At 28.5% G+C, this 27,377-nt stretch overlaps 4 protein-coding genes across 8 annotated transcripts; 2 read left to right on the top strand and 2 right to left on the bottom strand.

Annotated features, from left to right (window-relative positions):
* Nucleotides 1–33: 33 nt before the first annotated feature.
* On the top strand, nucleotides 34–1,604 carry LOC126552291 (uncharacterized). The gene is made up of 2 exons (XM_050206983.1): nucleotides 34–649; nucleotides 715–1,604. Exons 1-2 carry the CDS (start codon nucleotides 34–36, stop codon nucleotides 1,602–1,604), a joined length of 1,506 nt encoding a protein of 501 aa, XP_050062940.1.
* A 72-nt stretch (nucleotides 1,605–1,676) lies between these two features.
* Nucleotides 1,677–3,680, top strand: LOC126552290 (uncharacterized). The gene has a single exon (XM_050206982.1). The coding sequence runs from the start codon at nucleotides 1,677–1,679 to the stop codon at nucleotides 3,678–3,680; it is 2,004 nt and encodes a 667-aa protein (XP_050062939.1).
* A 5,396-nt stretch (nucleotides 3,681–9,076) lies between these two features.
* LOC114132234 (uncharacterized) lies at nucleotides 9,077–14,666 on the bottom strand. Of its 2 annotated transcripts, XR_007605677.1 has the most exons (3): nucleotides 14,103–14,666; nucleotides 9,709–10,262; nucleotides 9,077–9,192 (listed from the first exon to the last, which is right to left on the bottom strand). XR_007605677.1 is itself a non-coding variant. In XM_027997636.2 (2 exons), the coding sequence occupies exons 1-2, from the start codon at nucleotides 14,450–14,452 to the stop codon at nucleotides 9,782–9,784; spliced, it is 831 nt and encodes a 276-aa protein (XP_027853437.2). In that variant the 5' UTR covers nucleotides 14,453–14,666; the 3' UTR covers nucleotides 9,612–9,781. The 2 variants fall into 2 exon arrangements, 1 of the variants encoding a protein (XP_027853437.2); XM_027997636.2 differs by lacking the exon at nucleotides 9,077–9,192 and having other exon boundaries at nucleotides 9,612–10,262.
* LOC114132240 (uncharacterized) lies at nucleotides 14,262–25,809 on the bottom strand. 4 transcript variants are annotated; one of them, XM_050205990.1, is made up of 7 exons: nucleotides 23,823–24,382; nucleotides 23,449–23,763; nucleotides 22,741–23,037; nucleotides 22,321–22,655; nucleotides 20,949–21,132; nucleotides 19,817–20,018; nucleotides 14,262–14,400 (listed from the first exon to the last, which is right to left on the bottom strand). In XM_050205990.1, exons 1-6 carry the CDS (start codon nucleotides 24,136–24,138, stop codon nucleotides 19,828–19,830), a joined length of 1,638 nt encoding a protein of 545 aa, XP_050061947.1. In that variant the 5' UTR covers nucleotides 24,139–24,382; the 3' UTR covers nucleotides 14,262–14,400; nucleotides 19,817–19,827. The 4 variants fall into 4 exon arrangements, with proteins under 4 accessions (XP_050061947.1, XP_027853450.1, XP_027853451.1 ...); XM_027997649.2 differs by lacking the exon at nucleotides 14,262–14,400 and adding an exon at nucleotides 25,205–25,809 and having other exon boundaries at nucleotides 19,733–20,018; nucleotides 23,823–24,080; XM_027997650.2 differs by lacking the exon at nucleotides 14,262–14,400 and adding an exon at nucleotides 25,243–25,808 and having other exon boundaries at nucleotides 19,733–20,018; nucleotides 23,823–24,080.
* Between the last annotated feature and the right edge of the window lie 1,568 nt (nucleotides 25,810–27,377).

Raw genomic sequence — 27,377 nt, 5'->3', positions numbered from 1 at the left:
AAGGACCATATGTAATTATTTGAAGAACACCAAATGGAGATTGAATTGTTTGAAGAGGCTACAACGGAGATGCTGAATGAGCGTTCCATTGTTGAAAATGAGTTTTACACTATAAAGGCAATGATTATTGACATCATAAATAAGAACAAACAATCATCATCTAATAGGCATAGTACACAATCCAACTCTCAAACCATTGTACGAGACACCATGAAGCTACCAGCAATACCTGCTCCATCATTTGATGGAAATTTACAAAACTGGGTTTCATTTTTGGACACATTTAACGCTATGTTCCACAAAAATAATGCCTTAGCCGAAGTTCAACGTCTACACTACTTAAAGTCATGTCTTACTGGTTCTGCTGCAGAAGTAATTCGTACAATACCAACCACCGAAGAAAACTATCAAATGGCATATAACACTCTAATAGAGCGATATGAAAACAGATCACTGATAATACAATCTCATATTCGCTCACTATTCTCTAAACCGCAAGTTAATCAACCTTCTGCTACTGAACTTCGAAAGTTACATCATCATGTAATTTCACAAGTGCGTGCCTTAAAGGCATTAAAACAACCAGTAGAGCATTGGGATGCTTGGTTGATTACTTTAGTATGCTCCAAATTAGATGCCATAACTGTGGGTGAGTGGCAACTCCGACAAGCTACAAAGAGTTACCTAAATTTGCCGAAATTGAACATTTCTTAGCAAGCAGAGTATCGGCATATGAAGTTGGTGAAGTAGATAAGCCTATAAAAGACAGCGTTCCATTGAGTAATTCCAACATGCCTAAGCATCAATATAAAAAAGCTCTACTTGCTAATCCGAATAATACCAGTCAAAATTATGTCGCCAAGTGCCGTCTTTGTTCTGGTCAACACAAGCTTTTCAATTGTGAACAATTCTTAAATATGACTGTGCCTGAGCGCAGTAAAGTAGTTTCTAATGCTATGTTATGTTTCAATTGTTTCGCACCAGGTCATCAAGCAAATCAATGTCGCTATGGCTCTTGTCATGCAAAACATAATACCAGGTTGCATGATGACAATAAAGTAGCTGAAGGCCCTCATGAACAACCACTCAATGTTTCAGTCATGTATGCACAAAATTGTTCAGTTAACTGCATGCAGTATTCTACTACATCAATGCTAGCAACAGCAGTCATATATATTAGTAACAAAACTGGAACACTACAACCATGTCGGGTAATACTAGACTCAGGTGCTCAGCTTAATTTCATCACTGTGTCTTGCGCAAAAAGGTTACAGTTAGATAGCGCTAATGAAACAGTATCCATATCTGGAATTGGTTCAACCTCAATGGCTTCCAAACGTCTTATGCCTACCATAATATCTTCAAGAAGTAGCAGTTACTCATCTTCAGCAACCTTCCATTCATTACCAACAATATCTTCCAATTTGCCATCACAACATATTAACACTAACAAGGTGTCCATACCTGAGCACATACAAAATGACTTAGCTGATCCTGAGTTTCATGTTACATCTCCAATAGATTATCTCCTTGGATCAGGTGTATTCTACGACATATTTGATGGTGAACGAGCAACAATTAGTGAGCACTTGATAGCACACTAGACAAAACTTGGTTGGGTTATCACTGGTGAATTGTTTGATTCAACCAATCACAATCTTACTTCTACATGTGTTATGTCGAATAAGTCAGCTTTAGCATTATTCTTCACTAAGGCCAATGAACGCAGTCGAGAAGAACAGTCTGCTGAAGACCACTTTACTTCAACTTTCCAGCAAGATGAATCTGGTCGATTCATAGTACGACTTCCTCTCAGTCAGGACCCATTTTTGCTTGGAGATTCGCGTTTTATGGCACAAAAGAGATTTTTCAATCTAGAGCGACGGTTTGCCAAGGACAAGGTCCTGGAAGCAGAATACAAAGCATTTATGCAAGAATATTTATCCATGGGTCACATGCAACTTACAACTTCTGAATGTCACGCACCAACATACTACTTGCCGCATCATGCAGTTGTTAAGGATAGTAGTATCACCACGAAGGTTCGAGTGGTGTTCGATGGTTTTGCTCCAGCCAGCTCAGGTCTTTCGTTAAATGACATTCTGCTTAAAGGACCAAAGGTGCAACCCGACATCATATCTATCATACTCAGATTTAGACTGCACGCAGTAGCTATCACTGCTGATGTCGCAAAAATGTATAGACAGGTACTACTCCATGAAGATGACCGTAACCTGCATCGCATATGTTATAGGGAAAGTCCTGATCAACCACTTCAAGACTATAAGCTGTGTACTGTAACCTATGGAACTAAATCTGCATCCTTCCTTGCTACTCGTTGTTTAATGCAGCTCTCCCGTCAAACCAATGACCCAGTTCTTCAACGCATCATCTCAGAATACTTTTATGTAGACGATTTGTTGAGTGGTGGACAGAACGACGATCAATGTTATGAATTACACCAATCAATTAGCAAGATATTGGAAGAAGCAGGTTTTCCACTTCGAAAATGGTGCTCAAACTCTCCTACATTAATGTCTCGTATTTCCACAACCAGTGCAGAACCAACCTATCGATTGTCACTAACTAATGAAGACACTGTCAGCACCCTTGGCCTGTCATGGCAACCTAGCTCTGACACCTTCCATTTTTCTCTTGCCAATTGGAAGCCACCAAGCAATATGACCAAGCGATCTTTGCTCTCTGACATAAACCGAATATATGACCCGCTGGGATTATTATCACCTGTACTTATAAAGGGAAAGGTGTTTCTACAACAGTTATGGTCCCTCAAATTGAATTGGGATTCCACTTTGTCACCAGATCTGCAAGGTCGTTGGATAAAGTTTTACTCAAGCCTTAAAAGACTTGAAGAATTGTCTATTCCGCGAAGAGTTATATCTAAGTTAAGTTCTAATGTCTCATTGCATGGCTTCTGCGATGCTTCGCAGGAAGCTTACGGTGCTTGTATCTACTTATGCTCCCCTCTGGCTGATGCTAAGATACAAGTAAGTTTATTAATGTCAAAATCAAGAGTGGCACCCATGCATACTACCACTATTCCTCGTCTGGAATTATGCGGTGCCCTTTTATTATCTGAACTCATGGTAGAAGCCAGAACTGAGCTTGCACGTATTGGACTAGCACTCCAAAGCACTGATATCAATCTTTGGACGGATTCAACGGTAGTTATTGGTTGGATTCAGGCAGAAGTTCAGCTCAAAACCTTTGTTGCTAACCGTGTAACACAAATCAGAGATATGACTGAAATTAAAATGTGGCGATACGTGCCTACTTCTGATAATCCAGCAGACCTTATATCTCGAGGAGTTCCAGTCGAATCGATACTCTCTTCTGACAGTATCTGGTGGTGTGGTCCATCATGGCTTCAACAAGATATCACTTACTGGCCAAATCGCTTCATTCCTACTGATGAACTACCGGAGTTACGACCATTAAATTTAGCGTTAGCTGTCACAGAGGTTAATTCACAATGGCTCTTGGAGAGATGTTCAAAATGGACTAACCTATTGCGCATTACAGCATACATACAGAGATTTATTCATAATTGCAAACCTAAAGCTAAACGGAGCAGTAGTACTTGTTTCGGTCCATTAAAGGCTAGTGAACTACAAAGCAGTAAAATCTTTTGGCTACGCAAAGCACAAAGTCAGGTTTAGGTTCCATCTCTTAAACTAAAAAAATTAAACCTTTAGATAATGTTTCAAATCTTATTTTGCTAATTTTAAATTCTGGATCATTTTTAAGTTCATTTATTATTAACACAGTGGATAAAATATTTCTCATAAAATTGCTTAATTTATTGTTTAATTTGTAATATTTTATAGTCATTTTTCCATCTGAATATAAATTCAATATATTTTCAATTTCACAATTAGCCTATTTGGACATTCAAATATAAGATATTTATTATATTTAACTTTTTATTTAAGTTAATTTATAAATATAAATAGGTACCTTATTTGAATCATTTAAGGAAGTATTTTCAATCACAACTTTATCAGTATAATTGTATTCTGATAATAATTAAAGTAAAAATAATAACAATAAAAAAACTGAATTAATTAATTACTTAAATATAAATGTTAATTATATTCATTAAAAATACAAAACCTATACATACCATTATTACTTTTAATAAAAACACAATTTTTTACGACCCTTGTTTTTATAGTGGGCGTCCAAGTATTTATATATGTATTTATAAATGAGCTGTTAGAAGTACAATCGGAAACGTATATAAAATGCAGGAATAATGGAACTAAGAAATCTAAAAAACTTAAATTTATGTTACAAATTTTTACCAAATTACTAAAAAAAATTTATTTTTTTTCACCAAATAAATTATTTTTTTATTTTTTTTTACCTACAACTTTTTATATTTTTTACCTACATTTTTTTAATTTTTAATTTTAATATATCGTTTTTAAATATTTTTTTTAATAAATAATAAATATAATAAAATACAAAAAATAATTAATATGATTAAATACACAATTCCTAACTATCATAATTAATAGTCGGCCTTTGCCTTTAATATGTCACAAAATCACGTCATTTACCATTGAAAACAACTGTCAACTTAACGACCATCTTTAAAAATTAATACTATAGTATGTAAACAAAAATTATATATAGGTACATTTATACTTACATGTATACAAATAACAGCAAAAACGTATTGATGTCAGGTGAAAAATTCACGAGTGACAATTGAAAAATTAAAATTTAACACTTAAGAAAATTTAAATTTCAAATGACGCAATTATGATAACGGACACGGAAAAAAAAACAAAAGAGTAAAAAGAAAAGCCTGAAACTCTCAATCACTGCTATGGAGGTAAAAAAACCCGAAATAGGTAAAAACAAAAATAACAGTGGACGGGCAGCCGTTGTCTGATGTAATATTGCGATAATTACTATAAAAATTTAAACAATAATAAAAAGTAGGTCAGCGAATTACAGTGTCTAGTGGGTGTTTGTCGATCGTCTCTTCGGTCCTCGGACAGAATAGTGTAATTTTACTGTAGGTATTTGATTAGAATACAATGATTGCATTCGATAAAAAACTATTCTGAGCGAACGAGGGGATCTTTTTCCTTTAATTTTATTCGTTTCTATAGTGATAACAAAGCCATCCGTAATTATTTAATATTACAAAATCGTGATATCGTATGTTTTTTCTCCTTTAACCGTTTTTATTTCGAGTACTGTTTCAAAAATCCAAAAATGACCTCTCTAAAGTACCAGTTCAAGAACATTAGCTTTCAGAAAATATGCTACACTTGTACTTTTGAGTAAGTTTAGGGGCAGAAAAAGTGTTTACCGAATAAAAAAGAAATAAACATCATTGTACAACCAATACATTCCTCGCTTCGCTCAGAATCTAAAATACTAAAATTTTTTAGTTGAAATTACCAAAATATAGGTAAAAAAACTAAAAATATTCATCTATAATTTTATAGTTATGCTTACCATTTAAAGTTAGTATTTCTTACTATAATTTAGGTAAATTAACTAAAATATTTTAGTAAATATTTTTTTCCGTGTACGCTTTTGTTCGGTTTGCGATCAACTGTGGTTCAAAAACGACCTCAAACTATCACTACAGCACAGCTGGAGTTGATCTCGGAATGGTTCATCAAAGAAAATCAACGACTTTGATGAATATGAAGTGATTTCTTATGACGTTATTACGTAAAATTATATTCTGAAAACCGGCTTTCCAGACAACCCGATTTTTTATTAATTAAGATTTCTCGGATAGCTCTATATCAGGGGTCTTCAACATTTTTTTGCAGCAGGCTATGTATTATTATTCAAAAATCTTGCGGGCCGCATTCGTAGTAAAAACATATATATTATACAAACATTCAGTTTTAGTTAACCAATGTTTTCGAAATAGAAAATATACATGCTAAATTTCAAATGTGATCGCGGGTCGCATATTATGACAGGGTGGGTCTTCAACCCCGGGTTTAAGACCCCTGCTCTATGTGTTACGACAATATTACTAGGTATCGGTAAAAATAAATTCTCGTTTGGCTGTGCATTTTTAATACTACCATCGGCCTAGAAAAAAAGTGAATTAATAATTGCATGTTTTTCCCCAGGTTCTAAATCCGTGAAACTAATTTCCAAAACAGGTGATTCATTCTGCACAATGCGTATGCGTGATAAGCAGTCAGCATTGGATTGTTGAGTACCCGCTCGAAAAATTATTTTGTATACTATAATACGGTATAATATAATATAATTATACGGTTTATTAAAAGTATTTGGGGTTGTTGGCAAGTATTTGCACATACACTGAATATCAATATCACTAAGACGCTGATAATCCAACTGACATTCACTATCACTGAGGCTTCATTATAGATACTTGTAAAGAAATATCTCAATGACATCAAAATTTTCAATTGGAAAAGGATTTTATTTATGGCTATATTATACAATTGTAAAATAAATAGATATATATTTGAATATTTGATGTATCTTTATTCTATATGTAATATACCCAATGTTAGGTACTAACATTTTTAAAATAAACTTGGCACTGAGGATTTATCTCCAAGATCTTATTACCATTTATTCTACCTTAAAATATGATGATTCAACAAAATGTTTACTACAAAGCACAGTATATTTTGTTGGTTGAAAATCTGGTTGAAATTTTTTAATTTTATGTACCTACCTATATTGATCACCAATATTCCCTTTAGGTATGCTAAATTAATATCCTTGTTATTTATGTAATATTATATAATATGAGTAAATAAATCATACATTATTTAATTGATGATATAATATCTGGTATCTACTTACCCATGTATTCTAACCTAACCTTGTTCTTTAATGGTTGTTATACAACTTTAAGAAAACACGTTTTTATATTCTGTTATTACTGTAATTTAAAATCTTAAATTATATCCTACATAGCATTTTCCAATTTTAAAACTTCAATAAACGTTGAGGTTGAGTTGAATACTAAAAATTTGAAAAATAAGATTTAATAAAATTAGACAGTGTTAATTTTTATACATTAAAATTTGAAAAAATTCTCAATGTTATACAAACACTTAATTTAGTTTAAATTATAAATATTAAAAAAATAATTTCAATGCAATACTGAAAAAACGTGCAATGAAAAATATTTAAAAGCGCAACATAACCTATGTTTATTAAACTTTAATCCATGAATATTTAATATAGGCTACCAAGTTAAGACTGTATACCTACACATTAAACAAAAATTGCGCTGTAAATACATCTATTTAACATTTATTAAATACTCAATACAAATTTATTCACATTATATTTGAAGAATATACCTATAAATATGTATTATATATACTATAATAATATTATAATATTGACATTTTATGTCTTTGCTTTGGCACACAGAATCGAAAAGCGGTTACGGTTATCGTGGTTACCTGGTTACCCCTGGTAACGGTTTCCAAAGACACAAAAGACATCAAATGTGGTACTTCATTGCAGACACTCGTATGCAATATGATTTCTTCAGTTAATCTTAATAATACATTATAACATCTAGTAATTTAAAAATAAAATGTAAATAGTATTAATGTAATTTTTCTATCCATATATTATGGACTACGAGATATCAAGATTAGGTTAGTATGACTATGCCTCGTATCGAGGAAGTTGCATATGCTACGAGTGACCATGAAACGCGTCGGGATAGTAAGAACATCGTCATATTGCAATTATAATAATCATACTGTAGTATTATTGCACATTATCAAATCCGGGTACTCATTTGCAACAACAACTACAAGGACACCTGGTTTCATCCAGAAGGGTACGGGTCGATGTAAACAAGAGACGCACCACTTATAAGGGAGCCCGAAGACCAACAACGGCAGATGTACCATAGCCACTAACACCTGAGCATCTTCATGACACTCAGAAAATTTTATATTAGTTAGATACGTGTGTTTCATTTATACGTAATAAAAGAATTATTCGTCATTAAGTTGTAACTTTCATTAAAATAACACTTTGGATTAACTCTGATATTGACACGCAACACACATATCTAACGAATTATTTAACCTATAGGTACGGGTTTCTTATAATAATATAAGTACATCCTTTCTTTTAGTTTTCTATAGGTAATTTTTTTATTTTTATGTATTTAGGGCAAGGGTTTCCAACCTTTTTATCATCAAGTACCACCAAACACTTTTACAATCAATACGCGTACCACTTCAATTCTAAAACTAAATTAGGAGTCAACATTTTATTAACGTATATTTTTATGATTCATTAATTTCTTAACATTTTTTATTATTTGATATTTATGAAAGTAAAAAAAAAATTTAATTTTTAGTTAAATTTTTAAATGAAAACTTCTTTGCGTACTTCCTACGAGCCTTCCACGTACCACGGGTTGAAAACCCCTGATTTAGGCGATAATATCAGGTACAATCATAATACTCGTATAATATGTTTTGTTATTTTTTACAAAACCAGTTAAATATTCATATTTGTATACGCGAGCATATTATAATTAAGTTGTTTTTACAGTTTTACACTAGCTTTATTATATGTAGGTATAAACTGCTATAGCTGCTGCAGTCTGCAGTTATAAAGTAGCATGGCTCAATCACATTTTACTCATTTTAGCCATGATTATTAGTAAGCATAGCTTAAAAATTATAATATATCATAGTAGGTATCACCCATCGTAAACTTTTATTATGGCTATCGTGTTAAATGTTAATAGACACTATAATAGACATGTACTCCGAAGGGATGAGCGATGTCATGATTAAATGTTTTCTCTCTACATTTAAATTACGTTAGCTCTTAGAATAATAGTGATCGAGAAATAGTGTTAGTGTAAAACAATATTTTTCGGAAATTGAATCCCATTCAGGTAAAGAGTTAGAAGAATATTTTATTAATTTTTCTTCAGTTCATCTGTGCCTAACCTGTCAAGACAACAGTAAAGTAATTAAGTAAGTTTTTTTAAGTTTTTAGTAAGTTTTTTAACTTTTAAAAATAAATCACTAAGTTGCTTCAATAATTATTAAAAATAAAAATGTATTTATAAATTTTAACATAATAGGCTATGTTCTTTAGTTGCTGTTGAACGACTATTTTAATTTGCTGGGCTTGTTCATTCTCCATGTATACCTATATCTAGAATGTTAAATAATACGTTTAAAAAATAAGTCTTTTTAAAAGGTAACCAGAAATTTATTTTAAAATATGGTATATAAATTACCTAAATTTAAATATTTAATAATTAATAAACATAATTCATAAATATATAACATTGTATACGTTATTTTTTTATAGTTTGTAAATATTTTATTTAAAAAAAGAATTATTTTTTATTATTGGATTGTTATTAGTATTATTATTTTAACATTAGGCGTATCCAATGTCATTTAAAATTATATTGTTAATGATAGATACATACCATATGGATATAACATTATAACATACATAATATTATTTACATTATATAATATTAATATTATTAACTTATAATAAAATTAAACGTGAGAAAATTGCGTCCTAGATATAAATAAATAAATCTATAAAGTATCCCCGAATATAAGTACGATAATACGCAACTGCTCGTATATTACACAGTAGCACATTGGTAAATCAATTCATTGTTAAGTCATTTTACTTAACATATATAATTACTTATCAATTTATTCGATTTATTCTATCGATCAATTACGGACACAAGTATTCTTTCACTCTTTTCCGCAACATCTCATGCATCCGACTCAGTGTACTTGACCGGAATGCAGCAGAGTCCCCTCAGTGGTTTTATCGGAGGCCCTATGGCGTTAACTTCGGGAATACGATCTAGGGTCACACTAGGGGGTACCATGAAGTCCAATATAAATATAGTTTTTTTTCCGTCAGTATCTTCTTCAGCGCTAACGACGATGGCACGGCGCAGAAATTCAATCAATCCTCCGTATTCAGCGAATTGGTCTGTATAGGTCCAAGAACATACCTTATCTTTCAAGTTTAATATTTCTTCCGAGGATTTTATCAATAACCCAAATACATTTTCCAACCATTGTTCAACAGCCGGAAGTGACGTTTCGCCGCTTGCAACTGACCACCGTAATGGCCCGACTGGCACTCTAGTTAAGTCAACCGGTGGAAAAGTTAACCTTGTCAATTGTTTCATGTCACTATCTGTGAGGGGCGAGTACGTAGGAAAAATATTGGGCGGTCCACACCTACAACAAACAGATATTAAACAATCATTTTCTCTAGATGTAAACCGAGTTAAAAGACCTAATGATTATTGTATATTTAGTCAAAAATACTCATTATAATTTCAAAAACAATTTTAATTCTGAAGAAATAATAATAATTACATATATTTGTTAAATAATATAATTGTTGACATCGTACACATGCAAGGGTTATTATACTACATAAAACATATAGCGGCGTAAACTAATACATATTATACATATATATTTTTATATAGCCAGTGCTAAAAATGGATCTTAACACATTGAAATGGCGTTTTTTGTTTATCTTGGATAAAATTAGAATTTAAGGGATTACGGATAGAAAGAAATATTAAGTGAAAATTGAAAAAAATAAATAAAATTGCTAGTGTAGCAATAGTCAATGTGTAGGACCACACAAGTATATAATATTATTATAACAGTATTACGCAAGATGTTCGTGGCACAATATATTAATTACTAATAATAAGTGTCACAAGGAAAAGTTTGTTTCTCAAGTACTAAAAGAGCCATAGCGAATACTTAAGTAGGACCTTGTAAAGACCACGTAGTCCGACTGTTGTCTAGTATATAAAGACGCTCCGAGAGGGAGACAAGACACACTATTTCTGCGTGACGACTAGTTGACAGTATTCATGCTAGAGATATTTGTCTTAAATTACTGTGAGTGTTTAAAAAGTGTTAAATACTAACCTAACGTCTATAAATTCATAATAATAGTTCATTTGATTACGTGTTAATTCATTTGATTCGACCTTTGTCAACCGTGCTCCACAACTGGACCACAACACTAGGTACTCGAAAAGATGTTTCCGACACTATCATAATCTAATGAACTAAAATCATTAATAATTGCTATTATAGAGAATAACATTTCCAAAAATGCAAGGACCTACGCAACAATTAAGCCAGTGACCCTAGTCCTTAGTCACCATCGATAACGTATTCTGAGAACTCTGTCTTTCGACAAAGACATACATCTATTGCCATTTATAATGAATGATATTTCAGAATAGCTAAGATACTTTTATTTTATAAATAAGTATCTAAACGTTAAACGTTAAAAGTACTCAAAAATACAACTAAGTTATCAGTTACCACAGTTATAATTTTTACATAGATCACATGAAAAGTTTTTTATTCATTATTTTTAAAATAATTTATGATCGTGGAATTTAAATCTATTTATACAGACTTGGTATCCTAAATATGTGTCATTATATAATACTATAGATATTTTTTACATATATTTTACAAACATTTCATTTTATAAATTACATCGTTATGATTAATGTTATGTTTACTATTTTTCGGCATGTGCATAATATAAATAAAAATTTATAGTATATTATAGATTAGTAGGTAAAGGTGAAATTCCCGACAAGTATTAATATTTATTTAACAATCTATTATACATTTAATTCATCATAACATAAAATTATTAATCAACTTAATTGTATAATATTAAATTAATTAAATATAAAATAGGCTCCAGAAAATAATAAATAGATAAATGTTTAAATAAATCTTATAAAAAGTTAAATCACAAATTTATAACATAACTTTTTTTAAGAAAGTCCATTTATATTACTTCAGTAGTTCTTTTTCTTGATCTTTTATTGTATAAATCACATTTATATGTCTCTTCACCGTTATGAATTTTTGACAGGTGGCACTGTGGCGATGAGTCTGGCATTTTTTCACGAGTTTGTAGATCTCATCGTCCTGTGACATGTCCATATGCTGGCATCTCGCACGTTGCAACTCGGTCAAGAGTTGCGATGCCTTCTGGAGTGTCAAAAGATGGATGATTCTCGATCCAAATGATCATGTGAATATGAGGACTTCCACGATCTTGAAACTCTATACGCCACCAGAAGTCCTTGACATTGCCACCAAAAATTTACTCGTTGTTGCATATATATTTCATTAGCGCCTTGATTTTGATCATGAAGTGACGACTCGCTGTGACAGGATACTTTTCGATTAGCTGCTGTACCTCTTGAGTGGTGAACGAGTGCGGATCTACATTTGCTCTGCGTCAGCAATGAGAAGTGCTGTCCGCATGTCGATCCAATATAGATCGTTGCAACTGCAGCTGATGAAAACGTTGGTGGACCAAGGCTGCGGATTTTTGCCACAAATTCGTTTAGAGCTGTACGCCAATAGGCCGACGATCCTCTAAATGCTTTTGTAATGAGGTGTAGATCTTCTATCTTTCCATCGGAACTTACAAGTTTCTTCAGGCAAGCCTGTATCGTCGCTTTTATTCTTTTGTATTCAAACATTGACAATGCGTAAAATAGATAATCATATAAAAAAAATTAATTATTATTAATTATTTTTTAATTATCATATTTTAATCATCCTCGGAGATAACTTTGCACACCCGTCATCGCCTACCTGGAGGTCCGTGTCCCAAAATGACAACGGATTATTATATTGTCATCCAAGACCAAGGTCTATACCAATTTTCAGAATTTTTTATCATCAAAAAGTGCCTCAAATCGAGCTCGCAAGATTTGATTACAAACAAACAGACGTGAAAGCGAACTTAAGAAAAGTGTGTAAAAAAATATACACACGGATGAAGCCGGATAATTATAAAAAAAAAGCAAAAACAATTGAATAAGCATAACAAATATATAGCACTCAACAATATTACCCATATAATTACACATGTGGCTACAAATTTAATATTATATAATTTACATTTAAAAAGACATTCTTCTTTTCGACAACGCTTCCACAGCGTTTTACACCTAAAAGGAGTTTTTCCGGGCAACGCCGAGTAATTCAGCTAGTATTTAAACTTAAATAGGTATTTAATTAATTTAATAAAATGAATTAAAATTAAGTATCTGAGAACGAAGCTTTTAATGAAAATTTTGAAAAATCTTCTAGTTAGTCACCATCTTCAAAAAAAAAAAAAAAACAGGGTTAAGTTATTATTTATTTAAATTATTTATAGTTTAAAATAGCAAATTTTTCCTATAACTGTAGTATAGGATGTTTCATAAAGAACGTAGTTTTTACTTTTCCTATAAATTTATTTTATTTTATAAGAAATACATTATGAATGCTACATGTTATTTCACTATGACTTGAGGTTTAAGTGTGAAATACAATATCGTGCATATGACCCCCCCCCCCCTGGCCACTCTAAACGAGAGACACGCTGTGACTCTCTTATCACTCCACCTGCCCAAAAGCCACTCCAAACGGTTACTCGCTGTGGATGCATTTGTTTTTTCATACTTGCCCTTGGGTTCTAATTTCCCCAAATTTGACAATTTTGTTTATTGTCATATACACTTAACTGAAAATGTGCCTCATCACTAAAGATGATTTTTTTCACAAAATCAACAGGACGTTGATTCGTTACAACCCAATCAACGAATTAAATTGTATCCACCGATCTAACAACAAAAAATAACCCAGTATTTTGAAAGCTGCGTTATTTATGAAACACCCTATAGTTAGATTTTATTCTAATCGATTTGTAATCCAGAAAATTCAACTTAATTCAACCATTTCCATAAATTTCATTAAAAGGCCTACAACTAGCATTGGTAAAACTTATACTGAAAGGCCAACAATAGTAAAAAATTGTCATAATGAATCTCCCTTATTGAAATTGGTAAAGTAATAATGACTAAGTGCTAAAATAATATTATAATTGGTATTTATTTTAATAAAAGCTATGTATTTTAAAATATAAATTTTTTCTAGATTTAATCCACGTATTTGAGAAAACTTAATTTGTTTTACCATTCCGTTCCCTACTATTATGCATAAAACTTTTAAATTACGTCCTACCTGTTTCGGAACTCTGCTGGTGATTTTATCCATTCAATGGCTCTCTCGTATTGCATCAGTTCGTCTTTGTATAAAAGTTCCGATTTCATCTGATATCTGTTTAAATTTTTGAGACGGTCAGTCACTTTTTCCAGTTTTGTTTTACATGGGCTGAGGTTTTGCAACTCAAGCTCTTCTAATTTATTTATTAAACAATTTAATTGATGCAACGTAGATAACCGTTCAAACTTCACTGGTACTGATTGTTCTTTTGCTGACAGACCGTCAGAATAATCTTCTATTATCATACACCAAATTACTAATAAAAATAATATTACTATAAATCCGATTGATAAAATGTATGTAAGCATTTTAAATTAAATTAAATAAATGTGTTAAATAAAATGGAAATTGAAATATAAAGCTTGTTATTAAATAAACATTATATTGGTTGTGATAGACACGCGTTGTAATTGTGACCTTTTATTTTATTTTATTTTTAAACATTTATTTTTACCAATTTCAACCTTTTGACAACTACAATTTTGAAAATCGGGTGTCATGGTGATACTTAGGAAAGTATTTAGATCAATGCTGTGAAAAAAAAATTGGAAAAAAGTTAAATAGTATCATCACAAAATGGGTATTTAAAAAAGGCCTGTTTTTATGTATACATATATTTAAGGATAATAATATAAATAATACCTTTTAGTATAAAATATAAGGCGAAACATTGTGAGTTTGAAATACGCAACTCAATGAACACTGCCTGTAACTGATAGAGTAGGCAAACAAATACGACGACAACGATGACAGGAGGGGACCAAAATAGACTTACGACTACAGGAAACAAGGAAATTGAATTTATACACGAGAAAAGGAAATATGAGTGATATTATAAGGGGGAATGTTTCAGTGGTCGGCATCCGTTGAATCAGTCAGTCAGGTTACTGACTTGTCCAATTACTTTACATAACATACCTAATATTTTAATTACAGTTGTAGCCGTTTCAATTATTGGATAACTTAGATTGTTTTATTGCCAGTCTTACAGTTATGTGATTTACTTGAGAACCAGAATCCAATAAAACTCTTGTCATAATTCCCTTTCAATGTATATCGGTATTAATAACTAAAGCTGTTGATAACATTGTTATTTCACCGAGGGTTTTCCTCTCTTCTGTTATTTATGTCTTTAATGCTATCTGGCCATTTTTGCTATCCACAATGCTTTCCTGAATCTCGAAATCACTTCTAATTTTTCATCAATTAATACACTGTTTGCGAATGCTTCGCCCTTTTCTGTTCTTCAAAATGTAATCTGCTATTGTGTCGTTTGTTACATTTTTGATAACTCACACTACGAAAAAATGATGCTATGTGACCACCACGAAAACGTTTACTTTTCTAGAAAATTTCACTCTCTCTGGCGTTGTTAGAGCTAAAGATTTTGGTCATTGATATAGACCATAACGCATATACTAATTTGCAAATAGGTCATTTCGACTCTGAAATGGTGGACCTTGAGTAAACTGTGGTAAATGACGGTCGTACTGGGATTGATAGTTTTTGATGCATGGTTTTTCCCTGTAATTTAGAAACTTCAATTTCTGCCAGCGTTTGGCACCGATGATTTAGAAAGGGGTGAACTCGTTTCAGGTTGGTACACTTGTGTCTATTCGAGAAGTTTCCCATTCCATAACAGACTTATCATCGAGTTTAGAAGATGCTATATGTACTAATAACATAATAAATATGTCACTCATCCACTGATTCCCCGATAGCTTTCAAAACTCCCAGGTGTTGAATAAAAGTGTTGAAGAATCTTCTTATTTCTGAGACAGATTCCTTTTCTATCATATTTACCGCAAATGATTTTGAAACATGAATGTGTACTACGAGACGCTTGTTTTCAAAGCGCTCTTATACTAAATTCCATGTGACTAAATAGTTCCTCTCCATTACCTCCAAACTTTCGATTAACTGAACTGTCATCCCTTTCAAAGACAAGCGGAGATAATGAAGCTATTGCACTGCAGGTATTCAAGTATTGTGAATTATGACGAAATTATCTTGAAATGACTGCCAATTATCATTTTCTCCATTAAATTCCCGAAGTTTGATTCTCGGAACCTTATGTGAGCTTTAGCACCCTGCCGATAATTTCAGCTTTATGATTGATCAGATGCTTCTTTGTTCTTGTGTTGACAACTCATTTACCGCTGCCGCTTGTATGGAAAAAAAAACATTTTCAAATTTGATGCAGTCTTTTTGTTGTGAATCAAATTCATCAAAACTTTCAATTTCAATGTTAGTAATATCTTAGAGTATTTCCTGTTTGTCTAATCGTAATTTCAAATAATTACGTTTTTCATTCCTTTAAAATGTGTCAAAGAATGAACCAAATCGAGTTAGTTTTTTTTATTACACCACGTTTCATAATACCTTCAGTTAACTCAGTATTAGAAGGCGCCATTGTAATTTCAATAATACTGTATAACCAATGACACAGTTCCGAAATTTTAATGAACAAATGATTGAAATCATATATTGTATAGATTTAATCATGTCCTGCTACCAAATGTTGCTGCTTGGGCTTGTTACGAGATATATACAATACATATATGTATTTTGTATACTTATAAAGCTATTATTCCTTTTTTTTTTGTTACCTATTTTGCTTGATGTTTATGCCTATCGGCTTTCTCGGCCCTACATTTAATGTAAAAACATTTTTCTCTTTAACTTTGGTCTTGCAAATTATTATTATTATTATTATTAATACATTCTGTCCGAACGTGGAGAATATTTATTTATATATTATAAGAAATCCACTTCACTCTGGCCTTACTGGGTTTTGGCTCGTGGTTGGTGACTTAGTGAGTACAAAGATGACCACATGACGTTTGATTCGGGAGTATACTCCATGATTGAATTGTCACATCATATTCAAATACATCGATGATATTATATTCCCATAATATGCAATACTGAATAACACAGTAATATTCAATTTATAATAACTTATTAATATCATATTTAAAATAAATATTTTCGATTATTAGTTTAATGTTTTAATAATATCTGAAAGCGCATATTCAAACAAATACATCGATGATATATTTACATAATATACAATGTTGAAGTAATATTATTTTTATAACATCTTATTAATATTGAATTTTACACAAGTATTTTAATTTTTTTTTTATTATATTATGTACCTATAATGTCTAGACATTATTATCTGTACTTATCTACAAAAAAAAAGTTGACGAGCTACAAACGAAAAACCAGCAAGCGGACTGCGGAGAATCCTGATTTTTTATCCTTGTGTAGTGCGACTTGTCAGTCATCACCACTATTATTAATAGGGCTGGGATTTTAATGTTCTAAAAATCTCAAAAAATGCAAAAATGACTTAAAAAACTCAAAAAATACATTTATATTTATTATGGCTAAATAAAAAAATTGTACAATTAATTTTTTGTTATTGTACGTTGTTACCTGTTTTGTTTTGTTAAATTTCTGTTTTCTTAATCATTTATGATAAAATAATACAATTGCTTAATATTTTAACTTGTTTTTTCTAGTACATATATTAGCCAATAGGTATATAACGGCGATAATTAAAGCGAAAAGTCCTAGCTATGATGAAATTGTTATCGACGATAATCGATTGTCATTTGTCATGCTATAATATTTTTAAATCGTACCGTCGTGCGTCGGCAATTTGCCGAAAATATCTTATTAGGTAAAAACTAAAAAAATGCCCTAAAAAAGGTTAATTTCGATAGAAAATGCTAAAAATTGCAAAATAAAAATTACTTTAAATTAATCAGCATCACCCAAAACACATTGTATATTTACAGAGCAACGTTTTGAAACACTAGAAAAAAAGATGCATTTGCATCAAAATCCCAGTCCTAATTATTAACAATATATTATTGCTATTAACGTGCATGTTTCAACGTTTTTTTATTATACATTATTTTGTTGCATAATGAGTACTATCATTTTTTTCATTTTAGTGTTGTAGCAATGAATATTATTGAAATTGTGTAAATAATTAAATACATTATACAATTATTTTATTATATTTTATACTTCCGGGTGTATTATTTAAATAATGTAAGTATAGTATAGATTATTCATGCAATACATTTTGTAATTAAAGACATGGGGACAGCCACCAGACATATCTAATTTATATACATTTTCAGAGGGAACTAAAAAGTAAAAACTATATTTTAAATTTAATAATAATTATAAAAAAATTAAAAAATATATATTTAGACTTAATTAAATTAAAAAAAAAAAAAAATGACTTGGTAGATGTTTGGTCGTTGACTTAAAATATAACTCACTAAAGTATAATATTTAATAGTAATATATTTGTATTATGACAAGAAATAAAGTATGTTTCTATTACATTATTCAAAATTGATTTATATTTGGTATAAGTTCTTATATTTAAGTAAGTAATATAATTGTATTCTTGTTATACGTATTTGAATAAAAACAATCGTTGAATATACTTATTCAATAATAATATACTTTATTTTATTTATCAATTACTTCTCCTATTATTTTTAATAAACAAATGATAAAAGGGACATTTATTGTTATTCATTTTGTCCATAAAATAAATCCAACAAAGTTTGAATAAAAGTTATTTCTTTGAACATTTTATTTGATCCCCAATAGTTATTGGCAAAAGGATAATTTGTCCAGTTTTATAAATCATTATTACTATTAATTTATTTGGTAATATTTAAATAGAAAGAAAATAATTATTAAGTTTTGGAATCAATTCAATATTAGTTCATTACTTCATTCATAAAATATAGAAGTAAAAGTAAAAACCGTTTATAATGAAATTCAAGGAACCAAGGAAAAAAGGTCATAATAACCGTTTTTCATTATAATCAAAATGATAAAAATATTGTAAACTTTAATACATATAGAAAAAAAGTAAATATTAAAACATTTTAATTAATTAAATTATTATTTTAAATAAATCTGTTATTTTAGATTGGTATTTTATAAAAATCACACTTTTTTTTCTTTCTAGTTCTTCAAAATTTGTTTTTAGATTAAAATTTTCCAATATAATCAAAAATAACAGTCATAACATCCGTATAGCCAATATACAGACGTCATTATAATCGATACAAATTAGAACATGCAATATAGGAGTTTTGCAGGTACTTTCAATCTAAAGTCATTACACCCAATATGTCATTACAACTGGTGTCATTATAAAAGGTTTCTATTGTAATAAATATGTGAATATAATATATAATAACAGGAAAATACAATTAAACTGTACAGAATTTAAACATAATCATAAAGATGTTTTATATAATTTAAAAAACATAAGTGAGTTGAGATATAAATTAAGTTTTTATTTATGAGATGTGAGGTAATTAACTTTAAATTAATTGTAATTATATTATAGTCGTTTTTGTAAAGAAAAAAAATATATTTTTTTATTGAATTAATTTCCAAGCTTTATATTTAAAGAAATTAATAATAATTATTTAAAACCTTGGGATCAAATGTTTTCTAATCAATAAATAGTATATAATGTAAACAAAACGTCTGTAAACTTAATTTTTTTGATAGAGATAAAACAGCAGACAAATGTGTTTTTACCTTTAAACTCATTTATTTATGTTACAAAAACAAAAACACATCTATTTTAGCTAATAATTTATATTCTTATTTCTTACAATAATCCAATTCAAACAAACATTTCATTTTCAAAATATCCAATAAGTTGATTTTCTAATTGATAAACATTAACTTTTGATATAAGCTGTAATGAGTGTTTATCATTCAAATAGAACTGACTGAATGCATTGATAAATTTATATGTAACTAATACAGAAACCAATTCTCTGTAACCATCGTTGTCTATATCCATCACATTCACTAGAAATAAAAAAAAATGGATAATAAAGTTTTTATTAAACTATTTTTGATGTTACACTTAAATGAGCCAAATAAACCAATACTCATTGTTTTTAAAGAATGATTATTAAAGTAAAGTAAAATTATTTAATGAAACTTGTTTGAAATTATTTAAATTATCAAAATTCATATATCTGATTCTATTTAATTATTATATTATATAACTTTTACCACATATAAAGAAGAATTTTAGCTGTGAAATGTGGTTTTATTTTTTCAATATCACTTATACTGAGTTTTAATTTTTTAATATTGGAACCATAAAAAAGTTATTCAAGTTTAAAAACACAAAAATAATTGATTTTGAAACACTAAACTTTTTTAGTATATGTGATATTGAAAAAATAAAACAATATTTCACAGATAAAGTTCTTCTTTATATGTGGTAAAAATGTTGTTTCTTAGTTATGACTGTAATGTTTTTAGTTCTCAGAGACAACACTTACAGGTGAAACATTCTCTTAAGTAAAAAATAATTATTATTTGATCAAAATGGATTAAATCATACTGTAAAAATATGTTTGATGATTAAGTCACTAAAATCAAATAAAAAAATAACTACTTATATTAATGCAACTATATATTCTAATATACTCTATAATCATGATTCATAAAAATCATATTATAATAAATTCTCTATCAACAATTATTTAAATATGGTAAAATTTTTAAAACTTTTGGATAACCAACCAACTTTAAGTGTTGGACTCAACCGTTTTTACCAGAGCACAGAAGAAATATAAATTTAAAATTTGCCTTATTATATTTTCTTCAATAGGACAATCAATAAGATATATAAAAGAACTTGAAAATTATCCAACTACAATTTTTTAAATACTTAAATATTTTTAGAGATATAAGAAAATATATCTTTCCAATTAGTATACTTACATGAATATTTTTGATATTCTAATTTTGGCTGACAATTTGATTCATTTTCACATACTTGTAAAATTCTGTTTGAACTTATGTTTTTAATATGGAAGTCTTCAGATTTGGATGAATTAAATGTAATTACTATAACTTGTTCTTGAATATATTCAATTTTTTCAATGTTAGTAAACTTTATTTTATTCTAAAAATTATTTAAAAAAAAAAATATTGTTTAATTATTACTATCTTTCAATAAAATACAAAATGAATGTATTGTTTGTTTTAGTTTTGTATGCAAAACTAGTAAAAATTATATTAATAATTTAAATATAACATAACACACTATTTAATTCACAACATACACATTAATGAAAAATGTTATGATTTATTTTATTAATTATAATATATTATATAATTATAATTATAATTGGATTATACTTATTATCAATTGTATTAAAAAAAAAAAACTAACAAATAGTTTGATATACATGCAAAATCAAATAATACTATTGAAATAATTTAACAATCTAAAAGATTGACCATTATTTAATTTGTTTAAAAATTATTAACTTTCAAACATATTACTGTTAATAAGAAAAAAATAATGTAAGTTGGACATAATACATCTCAAATATTTAGTTTTAGTTTCAAGCAAAAGTATTAAAGTATTATGTACAATGAACATATATCTAAGAATATTAGATAAACTAATAATGTTTAAGTAGCTATTTTACATTCTCGATTCTTGAAGTTAAATCTCAAATAATGATTTTGGTTTAAACAGGAGATAGATCAAAAAAAGTTGTAAAACAGAAGTTATATAAAATCCTTTATCAACAACAGATTAATTAGCATTTTTTTTGTATCTATATTCATTTTTAATAAAAATATATTTATCATTAGTAAGGCTAGAAACATTACAATACGTTTTCATTAACAGTTTTTTTATATTTACTAGCCGATCACATTAAACAATAACATTTGAACAAACATTTCTATATATCATCACCCGAAGGCAAAATAAACAACCAATCATGGCTAAGAAAATAACAAAGCTGTGATGGGTTGGCTAGTTTTAATTAAAATTAAAAAAAATATATTTGCAAAAACTGTAACCTTTTTACATATTGAAACATAATTATTTTAAGTAGACAAAATTTGTCAGGCTTTTAGGCTTAAATAATAAATCAAACAATATACAGCTTCTAATATTCTAAAAAAATATGTGATATTCTTTTCGCTAAAAACATATTATTAATTTTGTTATTTATGTTTCAGATAATTTTGTAAGATAAGGTATATATAGTAATTACTATAATAGTATAAATACTATAAATAGTAATTAAAACTTGTAATTTTTTATTGTGTATATTATAAAAAATAAACTCACCTTAGTTGTTTCATTATTCCAAGACCAAATTTTGATAACAAATCCAGAAATATTGTTGCGCAATTCAAATGTCACTGGTTTCATAATATAAGAATGATCAATTTTCTTAGACCAAACTATTTCATTAGAACTATTTGTCACATACACAACCGCCATACAATTAGTTGGACAATTATGATAGCTATTATTGATCCAAAGATTATAAGGTCCATGTATAATTGAATATTGATTTTCTTCAATTTGATCATGTTCTCGCTTAGTTTGGTGAACTGAATCTGGTATCCAATCACGAGAACAATTCAATATAGTTTTAATTGGAATCGTTTCTAAAGGATCTAGATAAGTATATAGAATAATAAATTAATGTACTCAAAAATGTTTGTAAAATATCTTTAAACTATATTCTTTAAATTTACATACCTACGACAGTATTTTTACGACAAAAATAGACCAATGACATATCATAGTTTAAAATGAGATCAGTCATTTTAGTACAATTATCATTGCGTATACTACTCATTAATTTGTTTCCACTTTTTCCAGATAAAATATCTAATGTAGGCATATCATTTTCATGGTGCACAAAAGCAATTTCATTGACACCATCAGAATCGCAATCAGGTATTATAACTGGAAACTCCATGTATAATAGGTCGTTAATGTTGTTTAATTTAGTAGTGTTTGACTCCGGTCTACTTTTTTTCCATACAAGATCACCTATTAAATAATGTAACAATTTTTTATTTAGTTTTTTATTATGTAATATAAATTATTTAAAATTTTAAAATGTATTATTATTTCTTTTCTTTTTTTATTCTATGGATAAATATAATTTTTATTTTTACCTATACATAGTTAGAACACTGGAATTAATTTAAGATTTGAATAATTTTCATGCACATACTACTAAGTAACCTACAAGAATTTAAGTACTTTACAGTTGAATTCTAAAATAATATTATATATTTTTTTAAACATTAAAAATTTTTAAAAAATTTTTAAATAAAAATGTAACAAATTAATTACATAAATAACATCTTCTATACTTATAATAACATAACAATAAATGTTACTGTAAAAAATACTTAATAAAAAATGCGGTAATGAATATTTCAAACAAAACAATACCTTTATTTTTACTGCTGGACACAACAGCTAATATATTTCTATTAGATGCTCCTACTATACAGTATACTTCTTTGTTTTCTTTGAACTGATTATTTAATAACGTACAATCAATTGTATCAGGTAATGAATCCAATCGTTTACGCCACATTTCTTTGCCAGTAATTGTATCAATTTGCAAAAGACCACCTCCAATTGATGGTAAACGTTCTGTTCTAGGTGGTACATTTTGGCTATTGAGAATTGATCCTCTTACTATAAATAACAATTGTATAAGTTTCTGGTTTAACTCAATTGTACTTGGTTTGCCTTTTAACTCTGTAATACCCAGATAATAATGAATTACATGAAATAAAATTATAGGACATAAAAAATACCTATGTCAATGAAAACAGAATCAGACCAAGTCAACTTAATGTTTTTTGGAGAAATACAGTTAGACCATTCACATGGTACTATAAATAAAACACCAATTATAACAGTAAAACAAAATAAAATTGAGATTATAAATAAAATGAATCTGAATGGTGACATATTTTGAATATTCATTATAATTTCCTCAAGTTTGGTATTTTTACTATTTATTAGCACCGATTTTGGATGATTTGTTGGTGTTGCTACCAACTGAATTGCCTCTGTTAAATAATAAAAAAAAAAAAGGTATGTATCATTATAATATAATAACAAGTACATTTTGTAGTCCGCAATAATTTATTATAAAAATATAGTTGGTTATAAAATATACTAAATTTTGCATCATAGATAAATGTGATTAAGACTACAAAATCAACAATGTAAACACATTTTTTAAATAAATACTCGTAAGTATATAAGTGTCGTAATAACAATGTATATTATTATTTTATATTTTTGATTAATTAATTGACTGACTATAAATTTTCATTCAATGAAATAATTTAATATTATTATAAGAATACACATAGTAACAATTAAGGCATAAGTATAAAACATTTTTTTTTAGTTATTACAAAATACTTTAAGTTAATACTATGAAATAATTGATAAATATTTTTTCCTGTGTACACTTAAATTAATGAATTAATTTTTTAATTTACACATGTTGATGCATGTGCAACAGACTTAATATAACTAAATGTTAATAATATTTATATACATTTATTACAAGTTAAGGAAATGTTACAAAATTAAACAATTATTATTATAAGATATTTAGATAGTAATATAAGTACAAAATAGTACAAGAAATAGGTAAAATATTTGTTTAAAAATTGGTTTATATTAAAAATGTCTTAACTAGAGGTTGACAATGGAAATGATCACCTAGGACACAATATCTACTTACAATGGTATTTATATTATTGTTAATTTGCTATTAAAAAATTTTAAAATTGATTCTTACATCCTTTATATAAATAATATTACAATGTAATATTAACGGATAATTAAAAAAAAAATAATTTTTGTGTATTTGAGTTCATTTTTTTAATGTAAAATCTATGTGCAAAATATTTTTAAAGGGACGATAAGTCTAGCAATGGCATTCTATCTATAATTAATAATTAAAATATTATTTTAATTAGGTAGATAAGGGTACTCGACTAGATTATATAGATATTTAAATATGTTGGTGCTAACATATAATTCATTATGTTGTAATATGGCTAATATGTTATGTTAATCAATGTATATAGTCAACCAATTATATCTACATAATGTGCACAATAATGAATTGTTGTATAAATATTAAATTTACTTTCTTGAGCGAACATATCTTTACCTTTAATTGGTTGGTACATAGTCATGGCTTGTACTTACTCTAATGGAAAACAACTACTATAGTAGTGAACATCAGTAAAATACCATTTAGTATGCCAAACCCAAAATTAAAGGATCGGATCTTGATGTGTCACGTCAAACAGCATAATATATGCTGATGTATATGATTTTTCAGTTACTTAATCCACACTAATGTAATTGAAAGTTTATCATGTACTCAGGTATTCCGTCAGGTATGTAATTTAAACGAAATCACAACCGTGTAGATTTTCAATACATTTGTAAAATGATGTGGTGCAGACATTTTCTGTCTTTGAAACTTCCAGTTTTGAGGATGGCCATCATTACGTTAGCCATCGTCGGATGTCTGATAACGGTGGTCTCCACTCTCGACGCTATACCGCAAGCACGACTTACTAATGTTATTAATTTAAAAACTCGGACCAACATGGTAAGTCCATAGTAAATAAAGCAATAGTCAAATAATGGATATAATGCACAGAGGACACTGTTGAAACTGTTGAAAGACGGCAGTGACGGCACACGGTCCTACTATTATTATATTCTGTGCTATTATCTACGGAGAAATGAAGACCTAAATCGGCCAAATCATTATCAGAAAATACAGTCGTCAACAAATGATAAGCGCATTTTTGTGGAGGTACGGAGAGCAAACAGTTTAATGTTTACTAAAAGTTGTATGTTGTATGCATAGATCTGATAATATATTATCAGGTCTATGGTTGTATCACTGTATTAGTAAACAGCCGATATAATACCATATTTTGCTTTCGTTACCTCCGTGAACACCACGATTTAAGATATTAAGATATTAAGGTAGGTATTATCTTTAATCGTGGTGAAAACGCGTCTGATATTCTGATGTGACGACATTGTAGTCATTGAATTCTATACTATGAAGTGATTAAAATGCTTACCAAAGAGATAGAATGTTAAAATAAGATGGCACATATTATTTAATATTTATTAACTATTAATTGTAATACATATAGGTAGGTAACAATAATATCTTAAATTAATTTAAATTAATTATAGGGATATACAATAATTTAATATAGTGGTACAAATAATAAACCAGGTACTTACCTCTAATTGGAAACCAAAAATAAAACAAAATTAGAGGAATTATCGAGTAAGATTAGAAAAGCAGCATATAAATTATTAATGGTTTAAAAATGACAATTGGGGCCGAACATCACTTATTTTTCTTGATAATTTTTTTTTTATGCATTTAATAGAAATCAGCTTCTATATGGACATTTTTACATCAAAGATCTCTTTGAGACACTGGGACATAATCATGAAACTAGTATACATAGTGTATTGATAAATCCAGAACCATATAACAACCTTAATAATAGTTCTCTAAAAAGATTTTTCATTGAAAGATGAACAGGGTACATCATATTATTAATTACTATTATAATATTACAATGAATTTTCTGATCTAGATAAATAATAATTATACAAAAATATTTCCATATCTGTTAAAAACGTTTCATCTCTTTTTATTATCTATTGTAAATGCCTAAAATGTATGGCTTAACTTTATCATAAAGTTAAGAAATTCACATTTTGATAAATCAGAACATTAATACATACCTACAATAACCATATTATTTGTCATTTATAAAGAACATTTACGACTTCTTCAAATTGATTTCATTATTGTAAATTAGTAAATATTTTAAATTTAGTACCTACTTTATTTTCTGTTATAATTTTGTTTATACAAGACATAACACATTTGTTAATACCAATTACCAATTCATCTGGGCTGGCACATAATCATGGAATAAATACATTACTAATCCAATCTTAATTATTACTTTGTTAAATATTTCTTCATAAGCTCTAATTCTAATTGCAATGGTCTATATATTTTTACTATTTTCTATTTTTGATACATGTTTTTCCTGAGTTAGGTATTTTGAAAAAAGTATAATTTAATTAGAAATATTTAAACAACAAATGTTAAAATTCTATAAATTATAATTTTATATGCTTTACTGCTAACAGATACTAGATATTTCCTATTCTCAAACCAAAAGTTGTTATCAGCTTAATTAAAAGTTTTTTTGAAGGTATTGAAACATGCATTTTTATCAAAATTAATATTTTATAATAATAACTTTCTTTTAATTTTAATGGAA

This window comes from Aphis gossypii, chromosome X, assembly GCF_020184175.1.
Source record: "Aphis gossypii isolate Hap1 chromosome X, ASM2018417v2, whole genome shotgun sequence".
NCBI classification, from domain to species: domain Eukaryota; kingdom Metazoa; phylum Arthropoda; class Insecta; order Hemiptera; family Aphididae; genus Aphis; species Aphis gossypii.
The sequence above is the reverse complement of the archived record's forward strand: the minus strand, read 5'-3'. Positions and strand labels throughout refer to the sequence as shown.

Excerpts from the sequence above, each read along its gene's own strand:
- LOC126552291 (XM_050206983.1), top strand. The coding sequence starts at position 34 with ATGGAGATTGAATTGTTTGAAGAGGCTACAACGGAGATGCTGAATGAG. Across the intron at positions 650-714 it reads ATTAGATGCCATAACTGTGG|CAAGCAGAGTATCGGCATAT; the intron begins GTGAGTGGCAAC and ends AACATTTCTTAG.
- LOC126552290 (XM_050206982.1), top strand. The coding sequence starts at position 1,677 with ATGTCGAATAAGTCAGCTTTAGCATTATTCTTCACTAAGGCCAATGAA.
- LOC114132234 (XM_027997636.2), bottom strand. The coding sequence starts at position 14,452 with ATGCTTACATACATTTTATCAATCGGATTTATAGTAATATTATTTTTA. Across the intron at positions 10,263-14,102 it reads CCAGCAGAGTTCCGAAACAG|GTGTGGACCGCCCAATATTT; the intron begins GTAGGACGTAAT and ends TGTTTGTTGTAG.
- LOC114132240 (XM_050205990.1), bottom strand. The coding sequence starts at position 24,138 with ATGTACTTGTTATTATATTATAATGATACATACCTTTTTTTTTTTTAT. Across the intron at positions 23,764-23,822 it reads TTCTGTTTTCATTGACATAG|AGTTAAAAGGCAAACCAAGT; the intron begins GTATTTTTTATG and ends TGGGTATTACAG. Across the intron at positions 23,038-23,448 it reads GTCCAGCAGTAAAAATAAAG|GTGATCTTGTATGGAAAAAA; the intron begins GTATTGTTTTGT and ends ATTATTTAATAG.